This window comes from Triticum aestivum, chromosome 5A (genome assembly GCF_018294505.1).
Source record: "Triticum aestivum cultivar Chinese Spring chromosome 5A, IWGSC CS RefSeq v2.1, whole genome shotgun sequence".
Taxonomy (NCBI): Eukaryota; Viridiplantae; Streptophyta; class Magnoliopsida; order Poales; family Poaceae; genus Triticum; species Triticum aestivum.
The window spans coordinates 176,077,938-176,091,380 of record NC_057806.1 but is presented as its reverse complement, the minus strand read 5'-3'; the positions used below and the strand labels follow the sequence as shown (position 1 = coordinate 176,091,380).

The window sequence follows — 13,443 nt, the reverse complement described above, 5'->3', positions numbered from 1 at the left end:
ATCATGACATTTTTCGCACGGCTACCTCGACCATGGCTCCACCACCTACGCTCTCGGCTACCACGACAAACGGCACAAAGGGCTACCGCCTTGCTTGAGCAACCTCGTCGATTTCCACTCCAGCCATGACTCCGTGATGCGTCGACCGTTACGGCTGTTGTGAGGGGGGTGTCCGTAGGATTGCCTTCGGATTCTTCTCCAGTCTCACCGTCTACGTCGCTACCGTTGTGACTGCGGGAGGATGTTGAGTAACGTGATTGTATTAGGAAACATAGGTTAGACTAGGAATTATTTTGTCTTGCCTTGTACTCCAAGTAAATCATGTACTCCTATATATATGCCCACGAGGCTCAAGCAATACAACGAACAACTATTCCACCAAATCCCTCTCTCTCTTCTAACAAAGACCAACTCCAAGAAGGAGGACAAGCGGGATGCGGCGTCCATCGCCTTGATCACACCCGTGGAGGGCATGATGACCAAGGAGGACTCGAGGAAGGAGAAGCGCCGGCAAGACAAGGAAGAGCAAATGAACGCCTTCATGGAGATTCAAAGGAGGAGGCTTGAGATGGAGGCGGACAAGCAAACGAGGATGCTTGAGATGGATGCGGAGAAGCAAGCCAAGATGCTAGAGATCCAGACCGCTAATGCCAAGACCAAGGCAAAAAAAGTGACTCTCGCTAGCATGATGACGGGGATGAAGATCATGAAGGTGGACCTCAACACCGTGTCACCGAGAAAGAGGCCATGGTTCGAGAAGATGCAAGCTGACATGCTCAAACTCGATGACGAGTGATCAATGGCGGCATGCGCCATCCTTTTCTGTATGCTGACAAGTGTGCTGGCATGACACGACTGAAATGGCGTGGTCGAACTCCCGACCTTTTTTCTGTGTTGGCATGTGTGCCGGCCGCTGGCAACCGCGCCAGCAAGAAGGATGTAATGACTTTTTTAAAGGCTGGCATTGTATGGCGGTCGCTAATATGGTGTCGGCATGAACTTTGAATGATGACATGACTGGTGGCATTGATCTATGGCAGCAGTTTTTTTAAATTTGTACTTGAACATGAAATAGGTCTCTTGCATTGGACGCATAGCCAACCCAAAAAGAAACAAAACGAACTCCGAGCAAGCAACCGACGAAAAACAGACGAAAAACGGACAAATTCACTATCCGTTTGGGTCGGTGTATTGGAATTGCTCTAACAATCCTAACCGTTCCAGCGTGGTGCCTTCGTTGAATAGAAAATCCCAAGTTCGACGAAGAAAAAGAAAAAAAAAGATGCGCCTGGCCTGAGCCGTTGTCGATTCCTTCTCGTCCGGCCCGCCCAAACCCAGTCAGCTCACCCAATTTTCCAGATCATACACAAGAGCCGCTGCCCATCCTCCTCCCCTAGATCTCTCCGGCCGGCAGGCAGCCATGCCGTCGCCGAATGACCCGCCCGCGGCGTTGCCCCTCACCCTCGACCTCGAGGACTTCAAGGTGCGCCCCCTTATTCGATTCGTTCTGTATCTCCCCTCCTTCCATCCAGACCTAAGCGCTGCGTGGTTTTGCAGGGGGATTTTTCCTTCGACGCGCTCTTCGGGAGCCTGGTGGATGAGCTTCTGCCGGAGTTCCACGGGGACGATGCGGCAGGGGTACCCCCGCCGCCGCCGCCCCTGCTCGGGGCCGCGCCACCCGTTTTCCCCGCGGTCGACGAGCTTCTCGGGCTCTTCAAGCATTCCTGCAAGGAACTTGTCGACTTGCGTCGTCAGGTCGGTTGCCGCCGGTCCTGGTGGTAGCAGCCTGCGTGATTGGGTGTGTGGGTGGTTGTCCGGTGATGGTATATGCTGATGCTGGTGTTTCTTTTTCTTCCTTTTGTGGATAGATTGATAAGAGGCTCCAAAATCTGAAGAAAGAGGTGGCTACACAGGACGCCAAGCATCGCAAGACACTCGGGGAGGTTAGTTAGCATGCTTGCAAGTTCTCTACGTGTTGACTATATTGTTAATGTTAGTATATTATAGGAAGATAAATGAATGAGACCATATTGGAAAAACAATGCAGATGAGAAACCAGACGAGCCATATATAGAGATTGGAAGTACAATTAACTCTGATACGGTGAAGACATAATGCAAAGTCTTACCGTTTGGAATATTATCTTTAGGCGTTCCTTGTTTCCTCTGGTTGTGCTATTCACTGGGATGAAAGTGCCACTCTAGGCTCGCAGTTAATTAGTTATATATGCCATCAATTACACATAAATGATCAAGTTGGGGGAATCTTTTGTTACCTATATAGGTTAACTTTGTTCTTTTGTTTTCATCGTCGTATGGTACATGTCAACGTATGACGATGAGTAGGTTCCCAGTTTTAAGATCTTCACCCAATCGAATCTATTCAACTGTCTGTTAGATGTCTAAGACTTTATATATTATAATTTTTTCTTACTGTGTCTCTACCCCTCTTGTCCTGTTGGACCTGTTCAGTTGCTAAGAAGGGACATTTTCCTTTAGTAATACAGTTATACCCAGGCAAAGTTTACTAGGCCATTCTGTAGAGAACCTAATGAATAATGCTGAAAAGGGCAGTCCGTGGTGCGAGAATCCAAAGAGACATAACTACAGCAGAAAAAAGTGCAAGGCATGCATTTGATGAGCTTCTATAGAAGAATGACTGTCGTGTTTAATATTTGGTGACTTCTATGCTTCCATCAAATTTTAGTTATGAAGGAAATTTCTGACTAGGGAAATACGCAGAAGAGATTTGTATCCTATTCACACATTTTTCTATTTGCATTTGGTTACCAGCATCTTAGGGTCTATCATTCTGTCAAATGCATCTCTGGAATGGGGATGCTGTTCGATTTTAGAAACTCAGCTGCATGTTTCGATACTTTACCATTTTAATGTGATCTGACTAGGCTTTTGTCAGTTAGGATCCTGGCAAATAGGATCATGTTGTCCCTTGAGAAATACTTTTTTGTAAGGTTCCCTATGAATTACTTTGCGCAATAATCTCCTTTCGAACCCTTCAGCACAAAGTGCCCAACAACAACAACAACAACAACAACAACAAAGCCTTTAGTCCCAAACAAGTTGGGGTAGGCTAGAGGTGAAACCCATAAGATCTCGCAACCAACTCATGGCTCTGGCACATGGATAGCAAGCTTCCACGCACCCCTGTCCATAGCTAGCTCTTTGTCGATACTCCAATCCTTCAGGTCTCTCTTAACGGACTCCTCCCATGTCAAAATCGGTCGACCCCGCCCTCTCTTGACATTCTCCGCACGCTTTAGCCGTCCGCTATGCACTGGAGCTTCTGGAGGCCTGCGCTGAATATGCCCAAACCATCTCAAACGATGTTGGACAAGCTTCTCCTCAATTGGTGCTACCCCAACTCTATCTCGTATATCATCATTCCGGACTCGATCCTTCCTCGTGTGGCCACACATCCATCTCAACATACGCATCTCCGCCACACCTAACTGTTGAACATGTCGCCTTTTAGTCGGCCAACACTCCGCGCCATACAACATTGCGGGTCGAACCGCCGTCCTGTAGAACTTGCCTTTTAGCTTTTGTGGCACTCTCTTGTCACAGAGAATGCCAGAAGCTTGGCGCCACTTCATCCATCCGGCTTTGATTCGATGGTTCACATCTTCATCAATACCCCCATCCTCCTGCAACATTGACCCCAAATACCGAAAGGTGTCCTTCCGAGGTACCACCTGGCCATCAAGGCTAACCTCCTCCTCACAGCTAGTAGTACTGAAACCGCACATCATGTACTCGGTTTTAGTTCTACTAAGCCTAAACCCTTTCGATTCCAAGGTTTGTCTCCATAACTCTAACTTCCTATTTACCCCCATCCGACTATCGTCAACTAGCACCACATCATCCGCAAAGAGCATACACCATGGGATATCTCCTTGTATACCCCTTGTGACCTCATCCATCACCAATGCAAAAAGATAAGGGCTCAAAGCTGACCCCTGATGCAGTCCTATCTTAATCGGGAAGTCATCGGTGTCGACATCACTTGTTCGAACACTGTCACAACATTATTGTACATGTCCTTGATGAGGGTAATGTACTTTGCTGGGACTTTGTGTTTCTCCAAGGCCCACCACATGACATTCCGCGGTATCTTATCATAGGCCTTCTCCAAGTCAATGAACACCATATGCAAGTCCTTCTTATGCTCCCTATATCTCTCCATAAGTTGTCGTACCAAGAAAATGGCTTCCATGGTCGACCTCCCAGGCATGAAACCAAACTGATTTTTGGTCACGCTTGTCATTCTTCTTAAGCGGTGCTCAATGACTCTCTCCCATAGCTTCATTGTATGGCTCATCAGCTTAATTCAATGGTAATTAGTACAACTCTGAACATCCCCCTTGTTCTTGAAGATTGGTACTAATATACTCCGTCTCCATTCTTCTGGCATCTTGTTTGCCCGAAAAATGAGGTTGAAAAGCTTGGTTAGCCATACTATCGCTACGTCCCCGAGACCTTTCCACACCTCAATGGGGATACAATCAGGGCCCATCGCCTTGCCTCCTTTCATCCTTTTTAAAGCCTCCTTCACCTCAGACTCCTGGATGCGCCGCACAAAACGCATGCTGGTCTCATCAAAGGAGTCATTCAGTTCAATGGTAGAACTCTCATTCTCCCCATTGAACAGCTTGTCGAAGTACTCCCGCCATCTATGCTTAATCTCTTCGTCCTTCACCAAGAGTTGGCCTGCTCCGTCCTTGATGCATTTGACTTGGCCAATATCCCTCGTCTTCCTCTCCCGGATCTTAGCCATCTTATAGATGTCCCTTTCACCTTCCTTCGTGCCTAACCGTTGGTAGAGGTCCTCATATGCCCGACCCCTTGCTTCACCAACAGCTCGCTTTGCGGCCTTCTTCGCCATCTTGTACTTCTCTATGTTGTCTGCACTCCTATCCAGGTATAGGCGTCTGAAGCAATCTTTCTTCTCTTTAAGCGCCTTCTGGACATCATCATTCCACCACCAGGTATCGTTATCTTCGCTTCTCCTTCCCCTGGACACTCCAAACTCCTCCGAGGCCACCTTACGAATGCAAGTCGCCATCTTCATCCACACATTGTCCGCATCCCCTCCTTCCTCCCAAGGGCCCTCCTTAAATACCCTCTCCTTGAACACCTGAGCTACCTCCCCCTTGAGCTTCCACCACTTCGTTCTAGCGACCTTGGCACGCTTACCCCGCTGGACACGAATCCGAAAGCGGAAGTCAGCAACCACCAGCTTATGCTGGGGTACAACACTCTCCCCAGGTATCACCTTACAGTCTAGGCACGCACGCCTATCTTCTCTTCTCGAGAGGATGAAATCAATCTGGCTAGAGTGTTGGCCACTACTAAAAGTCACCAGATGTGATTCTCTCTTTCTAAAGAGGGTGTTAGCTACAATCATGTTGTAGGCTAGAGCAAAGCTTAAGACATCTTCTCCTTCTTGATTCCTGATGCCATAGCCAAAGCCCCCATGCGCCCCTTCAAAACCTGTGTTAGATGTACCCACGTGGCCATTGAGGTCTCCTCCTATGAAGAGCTTCTCACCAATCGGTACACTCCTAACCATGTCTTCCAAGCCTTCCCAGAACTCCCTCTTGGTGTTCTCATTGTGGCCTACTTGCGGGGCATATGCGCTGATAACATTGAGAACCAAGTCCTCAGCTACCAGTTTGACCAGGATAATCCGGTCCCCACGTCTCCTGACGTCTACCACTCCATACTTGAGGCTCTTGTTGATCAAGATGCCTACGCCATTTCTGTTTGCAGCCGTCCCCGTGTACCACAGCTTGAAGCCGGTATCCTCCACCTCCTTCGCCTTCTGTCCTCTCCATTTGGTTTCTTGGACGCAAAGGATATCAACACCTCTCCTCACTGCTGCATCAACTAGCTCCCGAAGCTTCCCTGTCAGAGACCCTACGTTCCAGCTACCTAAGCGAATCCTCCTAGGCTCGGCTAGCTTCCTTACCCTTCGCACTCGTCGAGTCAAATGCGAAGACCCTTGCTCATTTTCCACTACATTCGGGCGCCGATGTAGCGCGCCACTAAGGATGCGACGACCCGATCCTCGCTCACTTGCCACCGTATCCGGATCAAGATACGGCGCGCCACTTGGGGGGTGACGGCCCGGCCCTTGCCCATTTTCCACCACACCCGGGTTCCGATGTGGCGCGTCGCTGAGAGGGTTACGCCCCAACGAAAATCTTTTGGGTTTCATCTCCATAAGAGTGGCTGAGTTTTTACGTTGGCTCGCCAAGCCTATCACAACCCTCCTCCTTTACCCGGGCTTGGGACCGGCTATGTTGAGACAACATAGGCGGAGTTGGAACAATTTTTTTGGATTGACCATAGATGCTGTTCAGTAAAAATAAAACACCTTAGTTCAACCCTTTAGCATAAAGTGTCCAGTCGGAACAAAATCTTTGGACTGACCATAGGCGCTGTTCAGTAAATAGTACACATTAGCCGCCCGCATTCTGGTTGGGCAATCAGTGTTATAGTTCAATACCGGAACATTGTTTATAAGGCGTCCCGCCTTCGGCGCTTAGGCGGCAAGGCGCCCTGGCAGCGCCTTGAAATTATGCCTGCTTTAGGCACTTAGGCGTTGGTGCTCACCTTAGGGCGACTTAGCACCTTATAAACAATGCACCGGAGAGTCTGGCAGAAAAAAGAAAGAGCTACAAGAATCCATGTATTTGGTTTCCAAGTTGCAACTGATCACTTCTGTTTCCAGACTTGAGAAAAATTGCTCTTTTGAGAAGTTGTAAAGCTTAAATCTGGAGTTAATTTTAATTTTTTGTGGGTTCTTACATGGATATGGAATCATCAGTATGATTCCACACCAGTAATGTTCTTGTTCTGTAGTGAAGCAATCAAAGTAATTGGTGAAAATATTTTATATTTTAGCTTAATCATTGAGTGAACGCGAAGTTTGATGACTTCATTTTTTTTAGAAAAATGAGATATTCCAATTGTAACCAGATATTGCTGCCATCTTTCAACAGAAAACAAGTTTTGATTATGTGTCTTTGAATAAAAAAATACATGAAGATGGTTATTTTGTGCAAAACTTTCGTGAATTACTGCCAAATGTTGCCAGTCTTTAGTATGGCAGTCTGTTAGATGCACTTTCTATGCATGTCCAAGATCAATACGCAACTTTGTTCAATGTTGTTGTCTCATCAAATTTAAAAGAAGAGCTGGCTGTTTGATTTCTTGTCCCCTTAACTTTATGAAATATAAGTTACACCTATGCCATGGAATATTATTCTAATATTTGCAAGTTTTGCTGAACTAGTGATTCTGGTTCATTTTATATGTTCACTGTTTTATTGTTCTCCAGCTTGAGAAAGGTGTGGACGGTTTATTTGATAGCTTTGCTAGGTTGGATTCTCGAATCTCCAGTGTCGGGCAAACTGCTGCCAAAATTGGTGACCATCTACAGGTGATCATATATTATGCAGTATCTTTCTGTTATTATGTATATCCATTGACAGTAACTTTACTCTTTGGTTAGTTTTTCTGTTGCTCTCTCCAATCCTAACGTTAGAAATACTTTTCATCTCTCAGAGTGCAGAATCTCAGAGGGAAACTGCCAGTCAGACGATTGATCTCATCAAGGTATCGTAATCTAGTTTGAGGCAAATGTTGTTCTGTTTACTGGTATTGATTTCGTTAATTGAAATATGCTTCTTTTTAGTATTTGATGGAATTCAACAGCACACCTGGGGACCTTATGGAACTTTCTCCTTTATTTTCCGATGACAGCCGTGTTGCTGAGGCTGCTTCAATTGCACAGAAATTGCGTAAGCTCTCATAACTTGTTCCTTTCTTTCTAATATCAAGTGAACTACGTACAATTTTTTGTTGCACTTCACATTGTTTCGTTCATCTAGTAGCGATAGCATGTTTTTGTTGTTATGAATAGAGCTTGTTGTATTGTACAGCCCAAATGGCAACTATAACTATACAGTAGGACACTTGGGCTTCAGGTCAATTTACTAGACCTAGACCAATAGGAAACATACAATAAAAATCTAGATCATGGGAACTGTAATACACTCTTATACTATGTTCCATATCTTATCTGTACTAGGCATTTATTTGCTTGATTTGTTTTTCGTGCACAAACACCTTGGAAAGTTGACATATAGTGTGGAGCTGAATTTCAATTTGTTCCTAGCCCTTGTACATGCTTACCTTTATACTGCTCGGATCAACAATGGTCAATTACCAAAATTACCTCAGTTGCCATGTAAATATCCTCTTCTTTTCTGGTGGGCATCATTTTTATGTAGAGAAGTGGGTGCACGTGTGTGCTGGTGTTTTCTGTGTGTGTGTGTGGGTGGGTGTGTGTTGGGGGGGGGGTTGCTTTGGAAAAAGGCCATCACGGTTACATATGTATATCTTAGTTCATTTTTTAACTTTATGCTATTTTTCATTTTTTTATCAGCTAGACTTCACAACTATGTGTTATTTAGCAAGAGCGTCGGTTAGCAATAAATGCAAAACTATGTTGAGCTTCAGATAGTAGTTTTTCTGTTTATCTTTTGAGGTCTCTCGGCACTCATGTTTATCCTAATACAATGCACATATGCTAATGTAGGATCGTTTGCTGAGGAGGATGTTGGAAGGCATGGTGTCACGTCGGCAGTAGGTTCTGCTAATGCAAGCCGTGGTTTGGAGGTTGCAGTTGCAAATCTTCAAGAATATTGCAATGGTCTGTTTTCTTCCCATAAGTTCCCTTGGCACTTCCCTTAGCTATTATTTTTTGCATCTACTTACGACTTCTTATCTTATGTTTAGAACTGGAGAATAGATTATTATCTCGGTTTGATACTGCATCACAGAGACGAGAGTTGTCTACAATGGCAGAATGTGCAAAAATTTTGTCGCAGGTTTGTACTCGATGCAAGGGACATGGCACTGTTTTTCATGCTCAGTTTGGCTGGTTCAAAGAACTCCTTTTTAGACCATTGTGATAGTGTCCACGATGTAGCACCAGTCAAGGTTAAGATAAGGATCACTGTTTTGAATTCTTGATTTGATATTTCTGCCAAGTGTATGATTATGGGAGCACCTCTGCACCTTTTTGGCCTGTTCAGCGTTGCTTTGATATGCCCTAATGCTTACTGGGCTTGATGAGCTCAGGCACCTGATTATTAGATATGCCCTAAAGGTGTCTTGATAAAAGTATCTATAAGCCTCTGCAAACATACCAGCATGCGAGCATCTGCAAACATATCAGTTTGTGAGTATCTGTAAGACTGCAAACATGTCAGCCAAATAAGTAGACCCCCCACCAACTTTGAAGCTGTAACTTCTTTAGTTCTTTCTGGATAGTAGCTTAAGCTTATTGAGTTATTAAGCCTGAAAATAAGCTGGTTGTTTGGCCCCTGGTTATGGTTTCTCCCGATGATTCCACAGGTATACAGTACTACCCCTGCTCCTAAATATAAGACGTTTTTGCAGTTCAAATTGAACTGCAAAAACGTTCTATATTTAAGAACAGAGGAAGTATTATTTAAGTTTTCTCGATTTAACATACTTTATCATGCTACATTGAATGCAGTTCAATCGGGGAACCAGTGCCATGCAACACTATGTTGCAACACGACCAATGTTCATTGATGTGGAAATTATGAATACTGATATTCAAGTTGTTCTTGGTGACGATGGTCCCCAAGCTGACTCCAGTAGTATAGCAGAGGGTCTCTCTATCTTGTACAAGGAAATTGCTGGTATGCACAAATTCTATTTTGACAGTTATTGTTTCTAAGTTGTAGAAGGGGAGCCTTGGCGCAGTGGTAAAAGCTGCTGCCTTGTGACCCTGGCTCAAGTCCTGGAAACAGCCTCTTACAGAAATGTTGGGAAAGACTGCGTACGATAGACCCAAAGTGGTCAGACCCTGCGCAAGCGGGAGCTACATGCACCGGGCTGCCCTTTATTGTTTCTAAGTTGTACTTGGATGCTAATTTATGGTAATCTGATTGTCCTATTGCTGCTTCAGATACTGTGAGAAAAGAGGCAACTACAATAATGGCTGTCTTTCCTTCTCCGAATGAGGTCATGTCAATTCTTGTGCAGGTATGTTTTGGAAAGCAGTCCTCTCTGTGACCAACATTGCTTAGCTTATTGATAAAGCAAAAGACTAATGTACTCCGTTTCAGCGAGTGTTAGAACAAAGGGTCACAGCAATTCTTGATAAACTTTTGATAAGGCCTTCTCTTGCTAGCTTGCCTCCAATAGAAGAAGGTGGCCTTCTACATGTAAGCACTCTGTACACTATCTACTTCCAAATAGTTTTTTTTTTGACATAATTCACTGAAGCATGAGATCTTGTTCCCGTCGAATTGTAATGGCAGTATCTGAGAGTTCTGTCAGTAGCATATGACAAGACAAAAGAGCTTGCCAAAGAGTTGCAGTCTATCGGCTGTGGGGATTTGGATATTGAAGGTACATTGTATTGCAATCTCTTAGTTGTTTCCCCTCTGATCCAAAATAAGTGTCGCAGTTTTGAACTAAGGTTAGTTCAACCTTAGTTCAAAACTGCGACACTTATTATGGATTGGAGGGAGTAATACTATATATTCATCTGGAGCAATTTGCCGTTCCTTTGCTTGCGAAAGAAATATTGACCCATGATCCTTGATTACATCTATTTTAGATCAAGTTCCATTTAATATATTGGGTCTAAAGCAGGATTTGGGAACCGGCAAGTAACTGCCCAGTTTTCGTGAAACTACTGGGCACATACTTATTTTTGGAGCCCTGGTTCACCGTTAATACCCCCAAATGCAAAACATAGCTATCAAAATAGGTATATGCTAGTTTCTACTGCATGTTCTAACATTATTACTGAAACTTTTTTGAAACAACAACAACAAAGCCTTTCAGTCCCAAACAAGTTGGGTTAGGCTAGAGTCGAAACCCATCAGATATGGAAACCGATTCATGGTTCTTCTGTAGCATTGATCCCAAATATCGAAAGGCATCCTTCTGAGGTACGACCTGCCCATCAAGGCTAACTTCCTCCTCGTCGTGCCTAGTAGTACTGAAACCGCATCTCATGTACTCAATTTCAGTTCTGAAAAGCCTAAAACCTTTCGATTCTAAAGTCTGTCTCCAAAGCTCTAACTTTCTGTTAACCCCGTTCGACTATCGTTGACTAGCACCACATCATCCGCAAAGAGCATACACCATGGGTATCTCCTTGTATATCCCTTGTGACCTCACCCATCACCAAAGCAAAAAGATAATGGCTAAAATCTGACCCTTGGTGCGGTCTTGTTTCAATTGGAAAATCATTAGTGTCGCCACCACTTGTCCGAACACTTTTCACAACATTATCGTACATGTCCTTGACGAGGGTAATGTACTTTGTGTTTCTCCAAGGCCCACCACATGATATTTTGCGGTATTTTATCGTAGGCTTTCTCCAAGTCAATGAACAACATAAGCAAGTCCTTCTTTTGCTCTTTGTATCCCTCCATAAGTTGTCGTACCAAGAAAATGGCTTCCATGGTTGACCTCCCAGGCATGAAACCAAACTAATTTTTTGCCACGCTTGTCATTCTTCTTAAGTGGTGCTCAATGACTCTCCCATAGCCTTATTGTATGGCTCATCAGTTTTTTTTCGAGAAAACGCAAAAGCTTTGCATTTCATTGTATTGAAAAGAAAGAGTGTTTTATGTTACAGTCCTCCTGGGAGGCGAATTACAGTCAGGGGACATGAGTTAGTGCACGTCCCAGGTCGGGGGCAAGACTACTCTGAGTCCAGCAGCGCCTGCCGTAGCCCAAAGTTTGGCCTCCTCCTTGATGCCGTGAACTAGTGCCCGGATGGAAGGGCGTGCGTCGTTGAAGACGCAATCGTTGCGGTGCTTCCAGATCATCCAGGAGGTAAGAAGTGTCGCGGATGCCAGCCCCTTGCGCATCGCCTTGGGCGTGACCTGCCGGGCATCATGCCACCAATCAAAGAGGGTAGCCTCGTTGCTCGGGGGCCTGCATGTCATGCGCATCCAGGAAAGGATCTCGAACCAGACGTGCCTCGAGAAGGAACACCCAAGGAGGAGATGGCGCATTGTTTCAGGCTCCTGGCGGCAAAGAGGGCAACTGTTGTGGTGCTGCAGTCCATGTCGGGCGAGGCGGTCCGCCGTCCAACATCGATCCAAGCTGACAAGCCAGAGGAAGAACTTCACTCTGGGGGGTGCCCAACTCTTCCATGTGAGCCTCCAGTTGCCGCAGGTCATCGAGCCGTGGAAGGAAGCAGTGTATGCAGATTTAGCGGTGTAGATGCCCGACGCCGTCCACTTCCACACGAGCTGGTCAGGCGCGTCAGAGAGCGTTGTGCTCTCGATCAAGCGCCATAGCAGGATGTACTGGCCGATTTCATGAATGCCCACAACTCTGTGGATGTCTCGCGCCCAAAGGTGCCCCGGCAAGCCGTCGGCAACCGACGTGGCCTTCCTTCTCCTTTTGGGAATGCAGGAGTGCAGGAGAGGCGCGATTTCGCGGATAGAGCGTCCTCCAATCCATCTGTCCTCCCAGAACTTCGTGCTCTGACCGTTGCCAAGGACGGTGTAAGTGCTGGCAAAGAAGAAGGCGCGCTCCTCAGCGGAAAACTGCAGGTCCAAGCCACTCCAAGCGCGGCGATCGTCGGTGCGGCTGAACCAGAGCCAACGGACACGGAGCGAAAGGCCGTGCGCTCCAGGTCATGGACTCCCAGTCCACCTAAGGACAGTGGGCGGGCAACACGGCGCCAATTGACATGGCAGTGCCCTCCTTTGGCTTCGGCGCGACCAGCCCAAAGGAAGCCGCGTTGGATTTTCTCGAGCAGCTTGAGAGTCTTCTTGGGGGGGGGGGGGGGGGCGCAAGCACGAGCAGCTGGTGGAGCGGAATCGCACCCAGGACCGATTTCGCCAGGGCGAGGCGGCCGTCTCGGTTCATCAGCCACGCCTTCCAAGAGGGGAGGCTCCTGGCCACCTTGTCGACGAGGGGTAGTGGTAGGACTAGGGTTCCTACCGGCTCTACTGCATAGGTTGTAGGGGCAAGGAGGGAGTGGACGCGGCGAGGAACGGGCGCGCCGGCGGCAGGGCGCCGTCGCGGCTTGGGTTGAAGGCGGCGGCGGCTTGGCTGCAGCGGCTAGGGTTTCCGGCTCCTCTAGGAGCCGGGCAACAAAAGATAATAATAGTCTTTATTGCTTGCCTCAAAACGATGTCTTACATGAGTATTTGTAACTTTAGCCTAAGATAACTTTCCTAAGATAACTTGCCTAAGATAACTTGTGGGCCAAGCCCCTAATACTAATGCCCGTTGGGCCTTTTCCTAGAATAGACCAAGCCGGTCATAACATCTCTCCCCGCCTGCGCAAACAGCTCGTCCTCGAGCTGAAAGTCTGGATAGTGTTGACGGAAATCTTCACGCT

At 46.4% G+C, this 13,443-nt stretch overlaps 1 protein-coding gene across 1 annotated transcript in view; it reads left to right on the top strand.

Annotated features, from left to right (window-relative positions):
• The first annotated feature begins 1,247 nt into the window (after positions 1–1,247).
• Positions 1,248–13,443, top strand: part of LOC123102746 (exocyst complex component 5) — a 29,233-nt gene continuing 17,037 nt past the window's right edge. Inside the window, exons 1-12 of the mRNA XM_044524176.1 lie at positions 1,248–1,483; positions 1,558–1,755; positions 1,869–1,943; positions 7,363–7,464; positions 7,590–7,640; positions 7,720–7,825; positions 8,626–8,739; positions 8,826–8,917; positions 9,592–9,760; positions 10,030–10,106; positions 10,190–10,288; positions 10,385–10,475. Coding sequence (XP_044380111.1) covers positions 1,421–1,483; positions 1,558–1,755; positions 1,869–1,943; positions 7,363–7,464; positions 7,590–7,640; positions 7,720–7,825; positions 8,626–8,739; positions 8,826–8,917; positions 9,592–9,760; positions 10,030–10,106; positions 10,190–10,288; positions 10,385–10,475 — 1,237 coding nt within the window. The 5' untranslated portion in view covers positions 1,248–1,420. The remainder of the gene's footprint in view (positions 1,484–1,557; positions 1,756–1,868; positions 1,944–7,362; positions 7,465–7,589; positions 7,641–7,719; positions 7,826–8,625; positions 8,740–8,825; positions 8,918–9,591; positions 9,761–10,029; positions 10,107–10,189; positions 10,289–10,384; positions 10,476–13,443) is intronic.